Source organism: Meleagris gallopavo, chromosome 13 (assembly GCF_905368555.1).
Source record: "Meleagris gallopavo chromosome 13, MGAL_WU_HG_1.1, whole genome shotgun sequence".
Taxonomy (NCBI): Eukaryota; Metazoa; Chordata; class Aves; order Galliformes; family Phasianidae; genus Meleagris; species Meleagris gallopavo.
In genome coordinates this window covers 10742276-10761313 of record NC_139416.1, presented here as the reverse complement: position 1 = coordinate 10761313, position 19038 = coordinate 10742276, and the positions used below count along the sequence as shown (strand labels likewise).

Below are 19038 nucleotides of genomic sequence, written 5' to 3'. Positions count from 1 at the left end.
AATAGCTTACTTTTCTTAAACCCTTGAAGATACTACGTGTTAACAGGTCTTAAAGTTTAGAGATGGAAGTAAACTTTTCTGAATATTAAATTACATTATTTAAAAGAATATTCCCTCAGGTTACTAAATTTGATGAAATGATACCCCATTAAAGTAGCTAGTGTATGAAAATTCAGTAAAAATATGTCAAAAAATCTTACCGCAGACTTCAGTACAGTGTCCAATTGTTAGAATAACACTCATTTTTTCTCCTGTATCCAGAGTGTCATTAGACAGCAGGTTCAGCAGTTCTGACACAGTGTGATACTTCGCCAAAACAACAGTCATGGCAGCTATCATGTTGAAAAGACAAATCTATCAGATAGTGAATAGGCAGCATTCAAATATGATGTTTAAAGGAACTGTCAGCAGACCTCCAAAAGCAGTCCCACTTCTGTCTCATGTTCATTTCAACAGTTTGAATTACCACACTTCTACTGGTGCAGTAATTCCATGTGTGCTATTCCTCATAACCAGCACTATCCTTTTCTCTGAATTGCACTCCATAAAGATGCAATAGATCTGACAAATATGAGATTTGCAATGTGCGAGTTTTGTACACCTCTGCTGAGTTTTTCCACATCCTTCATTGGTTCCAAAACCGAACTGCTACAAAAGGAGCTAGGAATGTTTCTGGTAAAGAGGGAAAACCTTGCTGAAACTGGGAACAGCACTGCTAATATATGCATGCTGAAACCTAATCCAGTCACATACCAATTTCCTTTAAACTAGGCTCAAAACCAGTGCAGGTATATTCTCTTGAGGTCTTTGAAACTTTAGTTAGCGCACTTAAGATAGAAGCATGATATACATTAATCATGGCCAACACTACAACTCAGACTCCTTTCACAAAGTCTTCTGATGGAATACAGAGACCTCATTGAGCTATCACCATCCAGACAGTAAATCAAAGTAACAATTCTTTGCAGACACAACAGGATTATATTCACATTTCTCATTTATGTAGCTCCGTGCTTGAGCTTGTGCAGCTTGTTAGTACAGACACAGACCTGCAGAAGCACAGCTCTAACTCCAGGATCCAAGGTTACCACATTTCCAGTTCTCAGTTCAACTTACAGAAAACTAGCACCAGCAATTTAATTTTGCTCTCAGTATAAAGTTTCTAATGTTTAATTCGCTATCCCGCCTCAGATTAACAGAACCATTCCCACTAGGAACTTGAATTTGATAGGTTCTGCAGTACAAACTGGATCTGGATGTACTTGACTTAATTGCCTTTTACATCCATTCATACCATATTCTCACCAAACTAGACTTGAATAAAATGCATTTTAGAATTATCAGGTATGAAAGTGGCAGCAGTCTTTTCACTCACAGTCATTAGCAATGCAGGCATCCAGAGTCTTTGTTACTACTATTGCAAGTTTTGTGCTAGAGTGACTCAGACAGGAATCATCATGCATCAGCTTGATGAGGACTTGAGCTAAGGTGTCCAATCCTCCAACAGAAACAAAATATTTCTGCACAAGGGCTTAGCGAGAAAAGAAAAAAAACTTTGTCTTAAATACTACAAGTCTCAAATTGTATCAAATTGTTTTAGCATTTTCTTAGTTAGGCCATCCCTATTTTTCCATGCACTTTTAAATCATTTACACCCGCATAGAGGAACTGCAGCTGGATTAAGTTCATCCTGAGAAATGCAATAATTGCCCTAACATGAAACATGTACATATAAATGGTAAGCATTACATCCAATTCTATTTTCCATGATGCAGTAATCACTAATATTTGTAAAATAAGTTTCACAAGTTGTTTTTACTGACCTCTCTAAATTGTAAGCAGTGAGGCCATTTGTATTCTTAGGCACCCAGTGCAGTATAAGAAAAAGTGACAGAATCTAGTTTTCAGTGTAATAGTTGTAAGAGCAGCAAATGAATTTGCAGAGATTGACAAAAAGAGGGAATTAAACATTCAAGTATTGAATGAAGCGCACAAAATAAAAACTGTTTAAAGTTTTTTCTTACAGTTATTTGCAACCGTGAGGCCAACAAATGAACAAATAGGACGAACTATCTCAGGCTCCATGCAACTTTCTAGCCACTCTTTTGCATACGGAAAGACCGAACAGCAAATCTTTTGATTAGCTTCTGGGAAAGTAAAAACAAATAACCTCAAATCCAAGCATAGTGTGAAATTTCAGCTGAACAGTAAAAGTGAGAACAAAACTTGTAATTTAACAGTTTTTAAACAGCAGCACTTACCATTCTGAGGATTGTTAACACAGGCACAGAGAGTACTACAGACTGAAGACCACAGCTGGTAGCAGCTATTTGTATTTTCATCTGACAGATTCAGCTCAGGTGTGCAAAGAGTTGTTCTGTTTAAGAAAACAAAGCAAACAAGTCCTAAATACTCTATTACTTTTCTTGATTTAACACCAGCTGTTTGTTTACCTGAATAACTGCAGCAGAAGATCAATGCAGCCTGTTTCTCTGACATAGGTTTGGCCAAGTTCTGAAAGTGAACACATAGCAGAATGCAACAAAATCTTAGTGTCAAGTCTAACTTGTGTTTAATTTCCCATTTCCTAAGCATATACAACCCTCTCCTCAACAGAGGATCTCACAAACATTGGCAAATGCATTTCTATTCTATGCTTAACTTTTTCTACACATTGACAGAAACCACTGGTTTGAGTTAATTTTCTAGAAACTATAATCACATTGTTAGAACTGCAATATTTTTTCCTATTTAAGGAAATCCCAGTTAACAACAATTTACTTAGATTTATTTTACTTACATTGATGACCTCTCCCAACCTAAATGATTCTATATTTAGGTTTGATTTACATGCAATCTGTTAAGTCAATTTTACAAAAACATTATTTACGAAGTGTTTCAAACTTCCATCACACAGATTGGAAAACATAAAAAGGAAATATGAGTAAAATACGTGTTATAACAGAAAAAGACACTCACTATTATTTGAAACCAGTGCTAAGATGACATAAACAGACATTCTTTTCAAGTTCACGTCAGAATCCTTATTCGTTAAAAATAAAGTGAGTTCCTCAAATAATGCAGAAGAACACAAAGTTTGTTGGCAGTAAACTGAAACCAGAAAATAAAAACCATCAACTCCTAAAGCAAACTATTTCCAGTCATTAATTAGTTTGTCAATACAGTAAATAGATGCTCAATTGTGTCCAATACATGGTGAGCAGAGTCAAAACAGGCCTACAAAGGGACTCAGGGCTTCCTCCTGCCATCAGTTCTAAACTACCTCAGTCCCAGGCAAACTTTGGAACAGTCTGCATGTCGTTACACTTGTTAATGAGGAAGCAGAGCTGCCCATTGTCATACAGACAAGCTGGCTACATAAGTCCCATAGAGACAGATATATTAACCCTAACCCTATTTCTTCAAATCTTGGGGTGGTCAGTGAAATAGCAACACATTTGCTGCCTTTCACATAAACTAATTATTCTGTAACATGATTTTTGATGCAACAAGATAAAGCACAATATAACATTATCATGGCCAACTTGGAAATACACAAAGTAGTGTTTATTACCATTACTCTCTATTACGATTCCTAGTGTGAATAAAGCCGCTTCCTTCACTATGCCATGAACACTTGACTTTGCAAGATCATTTATAAACTCCAAACCACCAATTTCTCGTAAATATTCACATGCTTCACCTACAACAGGAAAAAAAAATTAAAATTTTACTTTTGTTACTGTGCAAAAAAAAAAATCTTAAGATGTTACAGTTCCTGAAGTCTTATGTCCTTTGGCTAATATTTTTTTCTGCCCACAGTAACAGCCAATTTCTTAAAATACATTGGAAATGGAAATGATTGTGTTGTTTGCAAGGAAAAAATGGTTCTTACTATTTTGTTGACAAATTGAATAAATAGTGATCAAAGTCTCTTTCTGGGATGAAGGGCAGTCCATCCGGTATTTAAGGCATTCAAGCAGTAAGTTCAAATCTGTTTTCATATCTAAACATAAAAAGGGAAGTTTCACATGAAGAGTTATCTTTTCTTCATATAAATTCAATTAGTATTAAAGTAAAACTTCCCCAAAACATAGCATGGATACGTAATCTAACAAAAAAAAAAAAGAGCACAAGAAAAGCATGGAGCTACCACTTTTATACATCTTTACATAGCAAGCATAACCTACATCCTGCTATGGATATCCCTATCTACAGTGATTTGAGCAAGATCCATAGTAAGTTATTTGAGCACTGCTTTGCTAAAAGTAGCAGCCTCATTCTAATATTTCTGGTCTTTCATTGTTATCTTATTGTAAATATCAATAATTGTTAGTAAACGGGATATAATTTACTAAATAGTACGTTTTCCACTTGCAAGTTGCATTAAGTTTATTTAGTGAACAATACAGAGTCATGAAAACCTGAGTGCATTAGCAAAGGAATCCAGGAGGATTAGATGGCAAGCTAGATGCCAAGGCTTGCTACCTGGTATTTATTTAAAGAAGACTGAATCACTTGCACAAGAGGTAGCACCTTGACTCAGGTGCTTACGTTAGCAGGTTAATACAAAGCATTTGGGAAAAGGGGCAACTACATACAACCCCGAGGAGATAAATGACTATGATAACTTGTTTCTTAGACTTTTGTTATAATGTAATTACTTACTTAATAACTATTTACTAACTTGGCAGCAGCAGATACTGTATATCTGAAGCACCTGCACAGTTGTGGGTTTCTTTAAAAAATTACTAGAAAAACATGGGTAAATATTAGCAGGATAGTGACTTTGTGGTAACATTATTTATTGTTTGAACAAGGCAGGAATCCTAAAATCTGACAAGGAAAAAGAACATTTCCCTCTAACAAGTCACCCTCCTTGGAAAGTCTTGTCGTAATCTACTGAAGCTTTGTAAAATAGATTTAGGTAATAAAGGAAAATGATTTCAGGTATCTTACCACATTGCATTTTTTGCACCTTTTGATTTTCCATTTTTGGTTGCATCCCTGTTCGTGTTCTATAAGTGCAAGGAAAAAGCATTTTCTTTTTGCTGAGATCAGCAGTGTCTGTAGCATCATACAGAGTGTAAGTTAAATAACTTTTTTGTTATTTAAAAATACATAATTTTACACCTTTCAAATTTTACGCTATCATCTGACACAGAGTTTAATATGGCCTTGCATGGCAGAGCCTTCCTTTAGAAATGCTATTTCATATGGACAGTATTTATAGCTACTGTGTTATGCCAATGGCTTTCATAGTTAATGTTTTGCAGCAACCTGGTGACCTACGAAGGCAGTGTGGAATTGCTCAAAGAACCCACCCACAGTTAAAACAAATATATCCAGTGCTGCCATTTAATGCACTAAATCTCCTCAGATTTTCCTTACAGCAGGCTGCCAATTCTGTCATCATCCAAAAGACAGTGAGATCACCAGATAACGTTACATAATTACATCTGACATACAATACAAATCCATCCATCTCCTTCCTACCACCACTAAACCAAAACTGCACTGCTTTTTTAGTATCAAAGGCAGTAACAAGCAAGAGCCCTAGCACTGAGTATTTCTTACACTAAGTCTTTATTTTAGGTCACCGAAGTCACACGCACAATATGTAAAACGAAAACATCCATAACACTGGTTCTACATCAACCTGGCGCACTCCATTTCTGATCTGGGCACAGCAGTCAGCGTGACGCCCGCTCAGGAAACGGAACGGCAGCCAAGGCTCGTTGGCAGCTCTTGCGGCTTATTCCAGGCCGGGACCCGCGGTGTGCTGGGATGAACCGAAGGGCAGCCTCAGCTAACTGCCGCCCAGGATCCCAAACACACGCAGGCGGATCACGCCATTTTCCATAACCAAGCTCTAAGTCCCACACGTGAAGAAAGGCTGATGCGAGCATCGCAGTCACCGACTCAAAGCTCTCAGCAGTGGCCTAGCTGCAGGTGAAAACTTTCCAGCAGCAATAAAACCAGCGTTAACAACAGACAAGCTATCGTTCTCGAAGTAGAGCAACGGCTCTGAGAAATATCTGCGCCAACCTGACGAAAGCAGCCAGCCCCGCTTTCCATTTACAGCTACCGATGCCCCAGCTATCCGTCGCCACGGCGGCGGCACCACCCGCTCCCCGCCCCGCCTCCCGCCTGAGGAGAGCCGCCCGCTCCCGGCGCGCGCCGTTCCCGCCCCACCCGCCCGCCACAGCCGGCGCCCGGCCCGCACTGCGGCTCCAGTCAGGATTTGGGATCATTTTATTCGTCCTCAGGAGGAAAAAAAAAACAAAAAACAAAAAACATGACAACCAAGAAGTTCAGTGCGCGGGTTCTGCCCGACGGCCCGCCCCGTGGCGCACCAGCTCTGTGTACGGAGCGCTGCAGCACCGCTCGGCAGCAACGAACGGATATGCTCATCCTACAGCTGGAAAGTGGCTGACGTCTGTGACATCCCGCTGTAAATATAGGTGTTGTTAAAAATCACAAACTGCCCCGTGATGACCTTAATTATCTCCTGAGCAGCAGCTCCTATAAAAAAAAAACAACAAAAGGTCACATAGTTACAAGGTCACTTGAGGCCATACAAAGACAAGGTTTTCATCCTGCACACTGAGCCCAGCTCTGAGAGCTCTGACAGCCTCAGCTCTGGCTGGATGTGCACTCTGCTGTACACGTTTCTCTAGGCACATATCTACACAGCAGCCATGTACAGGCATACACAAGCACAAATTGTGATCGCCGAAGGACTGACATTGGAAAGTTCTATTTTAAAAGTTCCACTCAAGTATGTCAATTCAACAGTAACAGTGTAAAAAATAAAGGGTCACTTCACTGTCAACTTCATGCTCCACTGTAGGAAGAACAAATTTTGTGATTTCTTCAGAAAATAACTTTACATACTTCCCTAAAGCACCACACATACCCACTTCTGCTTCATCAGAAGTTCTGAATCTACACTGCATTTAAAGTAACCATTTCTAGTACTGCATCACATCAATCAGAAGATCACCCAGAAGTGATGCACGAGTTAACTTAAAACGTTTTGTTTAGATAATTCAATCTACTGGTATTAAGGTGAATGGTAACGGCTATTTGTATTTAACCAGTACTCAACACAGAACTAACACTGTGCATATTTTCCTTTAAAATTGTGTAATTCATTTGGTATTACAAAGAATATCAGATTTTAAAATTATTTTAAGTAATCCCTTAAAAAAAGCCTTTTTCAGTCAATTTAAAAAAATCTTCATATTAATATGCTATAATAAATCCACCTGGATTGTTTTTAGTTTACTTGGTTTCTTTTACTGACTCTAAATCATTGCCATCAGGAGTCACAACTGAAGAACAAAGGACTTTGACTACAGTCCACGATAACAGTATTAGCTCTGACAAGCCCATGGCTTAAATAGATTCTGAAGGAAAGGAGGTACAACTGCAGTTTGCTTTGTTATTTACAGGCCTTAGAAACACAACAGCATTCTTACCTCCCATGAAGGCAGCAATAGCATGTGGTTCAGCAGCTCCGTAGCGACAACTGGACAGCAAAGTAACAGTTAGTATTTTCAGGTCAGTTTTACAAGGTGGCTCTTATGGTATTATACTTACAACTCATGAACATAGTCATCTTTCACCACTACAGACAAACCATGCTCTTGTAAGAAACTAGTAAGACATGACTTCAGTTTTCCAATATCATCTTCTACTTGATAGTTGTAGACACCTGGAAAATAAATTCACCATTCCATCATAGAACTGTAAGACTATATTCAAAATTATTCAGGTTAAAACACAGCTTAACTAGAGATTTTTCAGAAAAAGAAGTCAACTAATATTACTAATAGTAGACTAGCATTTAATCATTCTATTGGTGCTCCTCGTGATAATAACAAATTGCTGTGAAGCTGAATTAGTTCATAAACCACTTCAGTGGTATCAATTTAGATAAATTTCTTAAATTTCCCCCCCAAAAACATAATACAATTTGTGCTTTATTAAAGTCGCATTAGTATGAAAACAAAAACCATGCTGGAGATTCATGATCCTTGAGGTCTCTTCCAATCCTGGCCATTCCGTGGAAAACAACAAATGTCTTACATGGAATTTTTAACTAGTATGGTATTAACTATTGGATTTCTATGTTTCTTGCACTAACATAGCTTGTATAAACATACCTGGATATCTACCATGCTGCTTATAAAATCTATCAACAGCCCGTAGCATCAAGTACAACACTACTTCACTGTCCGGGTTATCCATGTTAGAAACTGAAAACAGCAAGAGAAAAGGTTAGCTGGTATTATAAGGCAAAAGGCAGGGTTTTAACTAGCTGAAATGAAGTATTTTTCTTAGGTATTTTCTGTTGTAAGCAGAAATCTTAAAAAAAAAAAAAGAAAGAAAAAAGAAAAACTTGCCACTGGAAATATAAATGGGTCAGCTGACAGGTACATGATTTCATATGACAAAACCATACTGTATATATTTGATATAAACTCTGGTCAGTGAAGATATTCATGTTTTAACTGCCAGCTGCTATGTTAATTGGGATACTCATAAGCTGTTAGTTTCAGGCTTTGCAATGCATGTTTCACAAATTATGTCTAATTATAAAACACACAGTTTAGTAATCTTTCTAAGCAATAACTGCTTCTTAAATGCATTAGATGCTATCATCTAACTCAAGGAGCTTTTACCAAAATGAGGAACAATGCAAGGCTTATGGATGCATTTAGTTTATACTAGTTTATACACATGTGTAATTTTTTTGTCAGAAGCCCTAGAGGATTTGCAAGGCCTTCATCTAAACAAATTGACGTAAAAAATTTCTGGATTTCTTTTTAATTTATGCAGGCTCCAAAAATATATAATGAATTGTTATAAAATAAATGAAATAGAAATGTAGTTACATTTACATACTGAAAACCTGAACTGTGAAAGGCTAAGATAATTATTGCTAAATCTACAGTCAGGCAAAAGCACCATTCCAGCTCAGTCAAAAAACTGACATACAGAAAAGAGATTTTAAAGAAAGTGTTTTATTTATGTGCAATCATAAATAAAACTTGAAATAAAGAATAATCCTACAGTGATCTGTAAGCTCATCTTTGACCTTTTTAAAAATTAGAATTAAATCAACATTCTGGAGTTGACAAAACAATTCCAGTGGATGGCAATTTATACAACTACATAAAGAAATAGTATGTGTAACACAATTCACTCTGATCACCAAACCATTCATGTTGAAAAAGCAATTAAAGCATGCGTCAAAAAGGAGTACTTACTAATTTCATCCTTGTTAAAAGTGTTTAAACCATATTCTTCAGACAGAGATCTACATCTCACTACACGAAGAAAAGCTGAGTTGCTGCCTAAGCAGAAGGTGCAAAAGGAAGAGCATTACTTACTGAATGTGTGATCAATTACTTAATCTATGAATCCATATCTCTGATTTGTTAAAATCAAACAAAACTAATCATTGTATTGACACTTGTTTCTTCCGGTAGAAGAAACTACTAAGTATTAGTCAACATTTACATCTATAATTCACAAGCATTTAAGATCTATTTTTTTGCTTATTTGGTTCTGGATTCTAAACATAACTATTGCATTAATGTAACATCCCACAGTGTGTGCATCTCCTTTACAGTAATTTCCCCACCACAGCCATCAGGTTCACGTTGTCCTCTTCCATGCTGAAAACAAACATGGGTTTCTATTTTCTACTATTTAACATATAGCTGTACTGTTAGAATACAAATGGAGAATAAGCAGTAAAATGGTTCTCTTCCAGTATTACTGCAACAAACCAACCCAATGTGCAGGTACTACCCAGAACTCAAAAAAATGTAGCAAAAGATCGATCGGTGCAGCATGCTCTTGATGGCATGCTTACAGGAAAATTTTCCAGTTGCAAGATGATTCAGACTGCTGTGTGGTCACACATATGCATACTCAAAACAGATAACCTGAATTGCCATGAGTAGTACTCCTCCCTCCTACATCCTTGTTTTACCTATACAGACTACAAGACATATACAGAGCTCACACACTCTAACGTTTGTACTGTACGCGAGCAATGAGGTATTTAATGACAGGAAGCAGAGGCAACCTGCTGCATGACACTTGGACCTGAGAAGTACTGCATCTATTTTAAAGCCAGTCTTTCTAGACTCACTACTGAAACACGCTAACATATTGCCCCCACTGAAGATGAGGGACGCAAATGCTCAAACACTTGAAAAGCTCAAATATTGAGGTAACATTTAATAACTCCATGATCATCCAAACATTTCATTATTTTCATAATCACTGCAATGGAATCCAAGCATACTCACAAAGTGATTTCAATTCTCTCTCCGAAATTGATTCAGGTGCCTAGAACAGAGAATATACTACTCACAGTACATACAATGGCCAAACATGCCATGTTTTGAGACATTAACACATTAATTGTGAAATAACTATTTGCTTTTGTAAAATAAGTTCTTTGATCAGTGAATAATGCAGACATCTGTGTATTTTGTTTTTATTTTATATGACTAGACCAAAAGTGATAAATGAAACAGACCACAGATAATAAACGTCAATAGAAGTTACTTAGGTACTTTCTAAGGAATTATATAATTGAGCTCTTTCTTATCTGTCTCTTTTGGCTTAGACCTGTACAGAACAAAAGAAAAATATTTATGTCCTGCTAGAAATACCATATATTTGTAGTTACCTTGCCTAGGGACTGTAACAATTTAGCAGCATGGCTACCCACAGCAGCAATATCCCTCTTTGCTTTTTCACGGTACCTGTCAATAATAAAATAGTTTTAATAATAATAGCATAAAACTACAATCTTAGACTTGACAGTGAAGACCATTTCTTTTTGGTTTATATTATAAAGACAAGGCACCACAAATGCAAGTGAGCTACCTGAAGGCCATGCATGTACTTATTACCTCTCTGTACAACTGCCTGTCAGAGCGGAGCTGTTCATTTACACATTACATGCATAACCACTCTAGAAACCTATCAGTGCAAAAAACATTCTTATTCCAATTGTTTGTAATACTATTAAATTTTAGAAGAGCAGCTGTATGCCCTTCATTGGGCTCCTACTGTTTCATTAATTGCTGAAAATACACTAACACTTAAGTCTTTTTGGCCAAATAATTTGCATCATGTCCAGGATGTACAAGAATAATTAAGTTTATGTTGAGGATAACATATTCAAAGATAGCCTTCCTAAAATCCTGATCCATGCTGATGCTGCTTAGCATTTGCAAACAGTGTTCATTCCCATGTCTTCACCCTCTACTGAGCATTTCTTTCAAAGTGGATTGATTACAATTAAGTATTTAGCAAATAGTATTTCTGTAAGCAGGCTTGCAAGTTTTTCAAGGGAAAAACGAAAGTGTGTTTAATAAATGATTTTAAGTAAAGGTTCTAGACTGTAGTAGCTGGGGTATGGGACCTCTTATAGTAGGAAGGTCTTTACTACATCTGAAACTAAGAAAGGTAGTTAATACTTAAGGAAACTAGGACATGTGAAAAAAAACTTATGCCCTAGTTCCAGACAGCAGATAGGAGTAGACAGACCAAGTCTGCAGGGTTTTCTCATCCCCTTCTCACCTCTGACATACTGTTTCTTGTTTGTTTCTTAAATACAGATCTGAACTGATGAAATAGAGATGAAATAGAGATGACTTGTTACTAAAAAGATACAACAACCACAAAACAAAGGATACTTACACATTTTGTAATTTGATAAATTTACTAGAATCTGCTATCATATCAGGAATTGTGCCCCTGACAGGTAAGCATCCTTGCCCCTCATTTGCCACAAATTCCTTTACAGCTCGAACCAGAATCCAGAAGGAAGGAGACTACAAATGCACAAGAAAGTTACACACATTAAGCATTATTTATAATGTTTTTTCTACATTTATGTATCAAACCTTTAATTACTCATTACCTGTTCTGTGAGATTTATGCAGCAATCATCATTAAAAATCTCTTCAATACACCTTGGAATCTGTAAAAAACATCTGAATTTGTATTTACTTGATTTTACCTCTTGAATTACCTCAATACTCATTACGTAGGTGATCCAATCCCAATGATCTCAGAATTTGTTTAGTCTTCATTTGAAAGCCTTCATTTCTTTATAGAATCAATACTGTAGCCAGTAGCTTTGATACAGCACAAACTTCAAGGAATACTTTCTGACCTCTAGCAATACACTCAAACCAAAGATCATCCCCACCAGTGACTGCTAATTCTGTATTATTACAGCAACCTGCCTTTTGGATTCTCCTTTGCAGATTAAAGCTGTAGAAGCTTGAGAGAAACACAATAATAAGCTCTGGATGTTGTCTTATTCTTTCAAGTCATCAGGAGGGCAGCTTCCCTTCATGAATAAGCAAATCAAAAGTTTGCATAAGCTACAGTCACTTAGTTCAGCTCTATTCCACTGCACATAATTTCAATTTTACAATTGTACTCATCCTCTTTTACCTACATATCCATGTTGCACATGGAACTTCTGTGCTAAAGTGAATGTTCTGAAAAAGTAAAGCATTTGATACCACTTCAAAATTATTGTACATTTATTTTACCTTTGTAGTATTTAATGCTGTGTTCACATTTTTTATAGCTTCTTCAAAGTTTTCCTCATCTTCTGGAGTCCCATTTTCATTCTTTAAGATACCTTATTGAAGAAAAAGCACACATCACAATGCCCCAAAATAACATTTCATCATTTCAGCCTCACCAACAGAGCAGATTGGTATTGTATGTATGAGGCATGAAAACCTCAGTAGCAGAAAATGAAATTATCAAACAAAACATACTGCCAGAACTAACCACATATACATGTGTGCTGATGTTTAATAGAAGTTATTTACCACAAGAATAACAATTATTTCTGTGAGAAAAATAATTAAGTTAACAATCACAAAATTAAGGTAGATGCTGCTTAAAAAGAAATTAAACGAAATTAAACTCTCCCTCTGATCTTATTTTTCTGGTTTTTTTTAATTTGTTTTTTTTTAAGGTAAATACTTATGAATCCAGACAGCAATTTCAATTAATAAGAGGAGTCCAGTAAAATACTAATTTAATCAGACACTACAGATGAAGGTGACAGAACCATTCTTAGAGGCAACTTACATGTAGGTCATGTTTAAATGAGGAAACACCATTTCTCAACCATTTAAGACAACGTATTTCTAGATGTCAAAAACATCTCATTAATTTGATCTGCAAAAGATGTTCAATTGGAACACCTGTACAAATGAAGCCTGTTCTTGGACTGCAATATATTCAGTAGCTCCATAATCTCTCCCTTGACCAATAATTCAGGACTGCAATGCTTACCAACAATTTGGTCAGCCAACCAAAGTGCTTTCAGTCAGCAGCAAAATCAATGTCAAAAGCTACTTTCTTCTTTATCGCATTTGCAATGTTAATATCAACATTTTCAGCAGGATTTTCTCAGTGCCTCTCCTCTCACCCAAATCAAAAAAGCACGTTTACTCTTGATCTTAAACAGTAAGAAACACTGCCAAACTGTATTTGTAAGCAAATCAGGGAATCTTAAGATTCATCTGTTTTACGCAAACAGGTTGCAAAAAGATCACACTGAACAGACCAGCAGACTTTCATAAATTAACCTTGAGAGAACTAGCACATTCCTAACAGTACAGGAAATAAATTCTTAGGATATATATTACCTTGCCGGATCAGCTGTCTGAAGGCTTCTTTTTCTTTGTAACTTTTAGGCAACTGATCACTTTTCTAAATTTAAAAACAAGACGTTTGTATTAAAGATACTTACTAACATCTTCATTGCCTACAGACTGCTAAATTCCACAAGTCTGACCAAGTTCACATACATTTCTTTGTATTTCAATTAGAATATTTTTATTATTCCATCTTGTTACATACTACCAAAACAATAAGCTAGTTTAGAAAAGACAACTCTGTAGAAGTGGAAATAAAAATTATAAAAATAGGCTAATAACTTGTCAGTTTTGCATTATACCTCGTTGAACCATTTTGTTAGATACTTGGCAACAATCACAATCCATGGAGTGTGGCTGTGGTCCTATAATTGAAAAGCATAGAAACTACTGTCAAGCTTAGAAGAGACAAAAACAAGAGACAAATCACAAACTTCAAATGTAAACTTTAATATCCCCTACTACATCCACTACTTAAATATGCCATGCTTCACATTTTCATTCTGGAATAACATTTCCTAAACACTGTCACACAAATTATTCTCCCTTTGTCTTAAGAAAGTGTGGCTGAGCTAAGTGAAACTTTTCTGAAGTGGAACTTCTATTATGCACAAATAGCCACACTGCAAAGCTCTGCAACAGAAAGGAAGTCATAATCTGTCTACTAACAAACTGCCCATGAATGTTCTTTATTTCTTAAGATCTGCTCCTTGCTAGAGATTTAGCTACAGACAGTAACATTTGGGCCACATGTTAAAAGCAGTGCCTAGACTGTTACCTCTATTTAACTAAGTTTCACCACCAAAAAAAAAATCTGCCAAGAGATATTCTCACAGAATCCTTGTTTTGCGTCAGCACGTCTTAGGGAACACAGTGCAAACCACATACCAACCTTTTTGTCCATATGATCCAAGTCATAAGACTGAATGTGCTCTGTCAGTTCTGGAAATGGCTTGTCCAGCCTCAGATCTTCTAATGCGTTGTCAGGATGAGATTCAACAACTGTAAAGAAGTTACGCAATGTATTTCATTGTTTTATGCCCAACCTTCAACACAAACCTATACATCAAATGCAGTGCATCACCTGCTGGGTTAGCTGCTTGATTCTCAAAGTGTTTTGTGTACATTAATGTCAGAAGATAGTAAAATTGAAACCTATCTATTGCAGTCCATAGTTCCGATGAACTTTTCCACAGTATACTGGTGAGGAACTGCAAACCATGTGAAACTTAAGAAATGCTGAATATCTCAAGTTTTTGACCTTATATATGGAAAACAATCTCAAAAAAAACCCCAATCCTCTAACCTGGATGTTCTTTGATGATGACTCTCATATAACCAACCAGTCCATAAGTCCTACAGATCAGCAGAGGAATGTTAAAATTCCAGAGGAGTTCAGCTAAGCGTAGCACCGTACTGTAAGGAAAAAGACAATTCATTTTTCAGATATATCAGAAAACAGCAATAGTTAACTATGAAGTCAACTCTTGCACAAGCTGCATATGTAAAAAGCTTTCTATGAGAATTCTACCATCATGATTCTAAGTGCACGCAATTAATTCCCTTACAAAAAAGGACTTCACGCAGGAATTTATCATAACCTGGTAATATGTTTATCCATTGTCTTATTTATATTTAACTTCATTGTCACAAATGCTCTGAAGATTAATTAGGCAAAAAAAAAGTCAATGAATTGTGAAAGACAAAAGACCTCTTTTACAGACATGCATAACTTCTATTGCTTTCCGGTAAACAAGAGGGGTGGGAGGGCAACGCACTGAGTTTTAACAACTTTAGATGATTCTTTACCTTTCTGATAGTTGTGTTGCAACCACTAAGTTAAATCGATTAAAGAAGGAAGGGTCATTGTCTAGAAGGTTTTCTGGACTCTGAGTAGTAGAAAAAAAATGTGTCACAAAACATGACAAAAATTACTGGTAACAAAGTATTTTCAACTTTGAATATAAAACATTAAGCAAAAACAACAAAGTGGTGATGAAATTACAAAATAATGCTCAAATACACAGATCTAATTTCAGAAATTTAAGACCACCTTCTTCAAAATTCTTTATCATGAACCTACTTAAACTACCACACTATATAGGCAACAGCTAGTTATTATTTCACAGTCATAATGCTGTAACAATTAAGAAAAGAATAAATCCACAAATAATTGGGAAGAAAAACAAACCTCTTCCACAAAGTTTCCAGAAACATCACTATTCAATTCTTGCAGAAGTTCAGTAGCACTCTGGGCACGACTCTGTTCCGGAGCAATGAAAACAAGGTTTAGCTTCTTGAAATGCAATTTATGTAGTACATTAGTACTACACTTGCTACATGGTAAACAGATTTCTTCATAAGCTAAGATATTCCAAGCTTTGTTTATCTAGAGAAAAAATACACCAGCCATAACAGTATGCACTTGTTTTATTTTCAAAATATCACTAAAACTGGTGCCAAACAACTGCAAAGCTATTTATGAATTTCCAGGTTTGCTGGAGCATTATTAGGAGTTTCTCAAAGCTTTTTTATACTTTCCTGTTCCAACTTTGTACTTTCCTGTTTCAACCCCCTCATCCACTCACCCTCTGCTCTAAGCATTACTCCTTCAACCACAATTCTCTTCCGCCTCATACTTCCAAAGACATTCTCAACCAGATCTTATTTTCTTCATTCAATCTTTCCAGAACTGAGTTTATCTTCTCACTTATGAAGAACTCAAAAATAAGCATGGGAAATTTTATTAAAGAATACAGACTTTTTAACCTAATATGTATGTTTTGGGAATTACTCAGATGTAGAGTTAGGAGTACTTACTCAATACATTTGTTCTTTCAATAAACTTAGAGACATTTTTAAACATTAAAGGTACATCCTTACCTGACCAATGTGGCTTTTTTGAAGAAAGAAACTGAAAAGGAGACAAGAAAAAAAAAAAACACAAAACGTGAATTTTTATTTCAAAGAAAAATAACATTAAAAGCCCCCTTCTGTACTGTAAAATATGTTGTTGACTCTCACAAACAAAGTTCCCATTGAAGTCTGCTTCTCTCCTCCCTGCCTTTGTTTTATTTTCCTCATGATCAGCTTCTTAAGGAAAACTTCCACTGCCTGGCCACCAACCTGAAAATTAAGACAAGCCAAACCCCCCAGAAGCCAGGATCATACTGCAGATTCATTTTCACAAGGCTCATTAATGACTCATTAGTACTTATTTCTTCATGTTACAGAATATCCTTACCCCACAAGTAACCCCCTAGAAAGTCAGATATTTGTAGCTATCTGCCTGAACTATAGGAGAAAGAATTAGTAAAGATAAATTATTTTTGGTAGGAATGATCGGCAGAGTTCCTTATCCTATCCCCCAGCTGCATATTCTTTGAAGCTATGAACCCTAATGAAGGATTATCGGTCATGGTTTCACAACAGCCAGTCAATGAAAATACATTCTGTCAGCAAAATTATTATGGCACTGCAGAAGATAACCTGAACCACAATGAGGTGAAAGTGAATCTTATTCATTTCTCAATAACAGCTAACAAGTTATTTACAAGTATTTTTGTAGTGAGCATACCGTTGCCCTTATAAACACAGTGTATGAAGAAAGTAGGAATGAAAACAGCAACTAAAGGAAAAAAGTTTAGCAGTAAATATCAAAGTGCTGATAGTGTATGCTGTATTTGTCACAAACACTGGAAGCCACAGAAGACTTGGAGAAAAACACACAGACTTAACAGTATGAATAATTTTGTATAATTTAAAGAGTACAGGGATGGAAAAACTTATGAAATCCCATTACTTCCTCATTTGGATACAAAGACAGTAACAAACCTACTTATTTCCAACGTCTTCTCCAGAGACCCGATTCCCATCCACAATTGTAAATGAACCAATACCTTGGTGGGAAAAAAGAAAAAGTGTGACTAACCAGACACTATGTGAACCTACCAGCTACATCACCAAGCACGTACAACTGCTATTTACTCACCAGGTAGCACCAGATTTTTGAGTATTTCAGTTCCTGTGGCCGTTGCATTTATCACACAAACATGGGCTGACTCTAAAGCTTCTTGCCCATGGTCACCCCACAGTCTATATTGGAATAAAAACATAAACATTCTGCAAGTGTTTCATTTCTGTTGGTAAAGTGAATACAAAGAAATGAATAAACAAATTAAAAAAAAAAAAAACATGACAAATGAAGGCTGGCACACTACTTCCCATTAGCCATTGAGAAGGGCTAACCAGCACCAACTAAAATAAGCTTTCACTTTGAAAACTTCTGTGACAAACCTGATTATCTCTTAAAGAACAAACTCATTTAGCGGCATTTCATTTTCTCCATCCTTACTCCCTACAAACAGGCACACATTTTTCTACTGTAACACACTTAACTTTTAAGCCATCAGTATGGGTCAAAACACTCCTCAGGCAAAAGTTACCATTGGAAAGAAATATTAAAACAGAGGTTTTTTTTTTTCCATAGGTTCTGTTATAAATGATACACTTCTATAGCCTGAGATGCTGGCAGACACCGAGCTGCGGGGTGGAGGGGCAGCCAGCCTGGGCCATGTATACAACAGTTAACATAGATAATGAATAAAGCTTCTCTTATGTGTTTACGTTTAACGTCAGAACATTAAAAACAAGAGGGAACCAGAACCATAGCGCCAGCAGGTGGGACAGACGTGAACAGAGCGGCAGAAACGCCCGGGCTGAAGCTGCGGCCGGGCAGCGCTCGCTCCGGACCGCCGCGCTGATGTGACGGCGCTGTGATTCCACCGCTCGGCAGCGCGCAGCGCGCTTACTGAAGAGACACGGAATGTATTTCGGCTCCTGCTAACGATCCCAAATTTTAGCAAACACCTGAAGGTGGGCCCCGGCCCCAACAAACCGCACTGCAGACAGGGGCCCACCCCCCAATCCGGGCAACTCTTCCTCACGGCCGGCACGGGGACTCCCAGCGGCACGGCGGGACCGATCCGAGCCCCTTCCGGCAGCCGGCCGGTCCCGCCGCAGCGCCCTCCGCCCCACGGCCGCGGGGAGGCCGCCGGCGGAAGAGACGAGCGCGCCCCGAAGCGAAAGGCGAGGCCGGGCACCGCAACGAGCGGCCCTCCAGCGGGCAGGCTGCGGGTAAGGCGGCCCCGCGGAGCCCCGGCGGCCGCGCCGCGCTACCTCAGCTGCCGGTCGTAGCGCTGCTCCTTGAGGCTGGCTCTGCCCGGCTGCGCCATGGCCGCGCGCTCCCCTCGGCGGGCGCTGCGCAGGCGCAGGCGCGGCCGCGGGGCGGGGCGGCCTGAGGAGCCCTGAG

General features: G+C 37.6%; 2 protein-coding genes across 15 annotated transcripts in view; both read right to left on the bottom strand.

Moving 5' to 3' along the window:
- Positions 1–6254, bottom strand: part of TERB1 (telomere repeat binding bouquet formation protein 1) — a 17067-nt gene extending 10813 nt beyond the window's left edge. For 9 of the 13 annotated variants that reach the window (XM_085234765.1, XM_085234770.1, XM_085234772.1 and 6 more), the window contains exons 1-10: positions 6049–6254; positions 4960–5018; positions 3896–4006; positions 3575–3703; positions 2980–3111; positions 2454–2514; positions 2262–2377; positions 2025–2147; positions 1376–1531; positions 201–332 (exon numbers count right to left, since the gene is read on the bottom strand). In XM_085234765.1, coding sequence (XP_085090891.1) covers positions 201–332; positions 1376–1531; positions 2025–2147; positions 2262–2377; positions 2454–2514; positions 2980–3111; positions 3575–3703; positions 3896–4006; positions 4960–5018; positions 6049–6254 — 1225 coding nt within the window. Of the gene's footprint in view, positions 1–200; positions 333–1375; positions 1532–2024; positions 2148–2261; positions 2515–2979; positions 3112–3574; positions 3704–3895; positions 4007–4959; positions 5019–6048 lie in introns of those variants that run through there. The other 4 variants (XM_085234769.1, XM_085234768.1, XM_085234775.1 and 1 more) reach the window with 4 other exon arrangements.
- NAE1 (NEDD8 activating enzyme E1 subunit 1) lies at positions 6238–19038 on the bottom strand. Of its 2 annotated transcripts, none has more exons than XM_085234778.1 (20): positions 18906–19038; positions 17719–17822; positions 17566–17626; positions 16611–16641; positions 15919–15990; positions 15537–15616; positions 15034–15143; positions 14620–14729; positions 14030–14092; positions 13719–13782; positions 12603–12694; positions 11960–12019; positions 11737–11870; positions 10718–10793; positions 10332–10371; positions 9279–9365; positions 8172–8264; positions 7606–7720; positions 7485–7534; positions 6238–6525 (listed from the first exon to the last, which is right to left on the bottom strand). In XM_085234778.1, the coding sequence occupies exons 1-20, from the start codon at positions 18959–18961 to the stop codon at positions 6416–6418; spliced, it is 1608 nt and encodes a 535-aa protein (XP_085090904.1). In that variant the 5' UTR covers positions 18962–19038; the 3' UTR covers positions 6238–6415. The 2 variants fall into 2 exon arrangements, with proteins under 2 accessions (XP_085090904.1, XP_085090905.1); XM_085234779.1 differs by having other exon boundaries at positions 17562–17626; positions 18906–19020.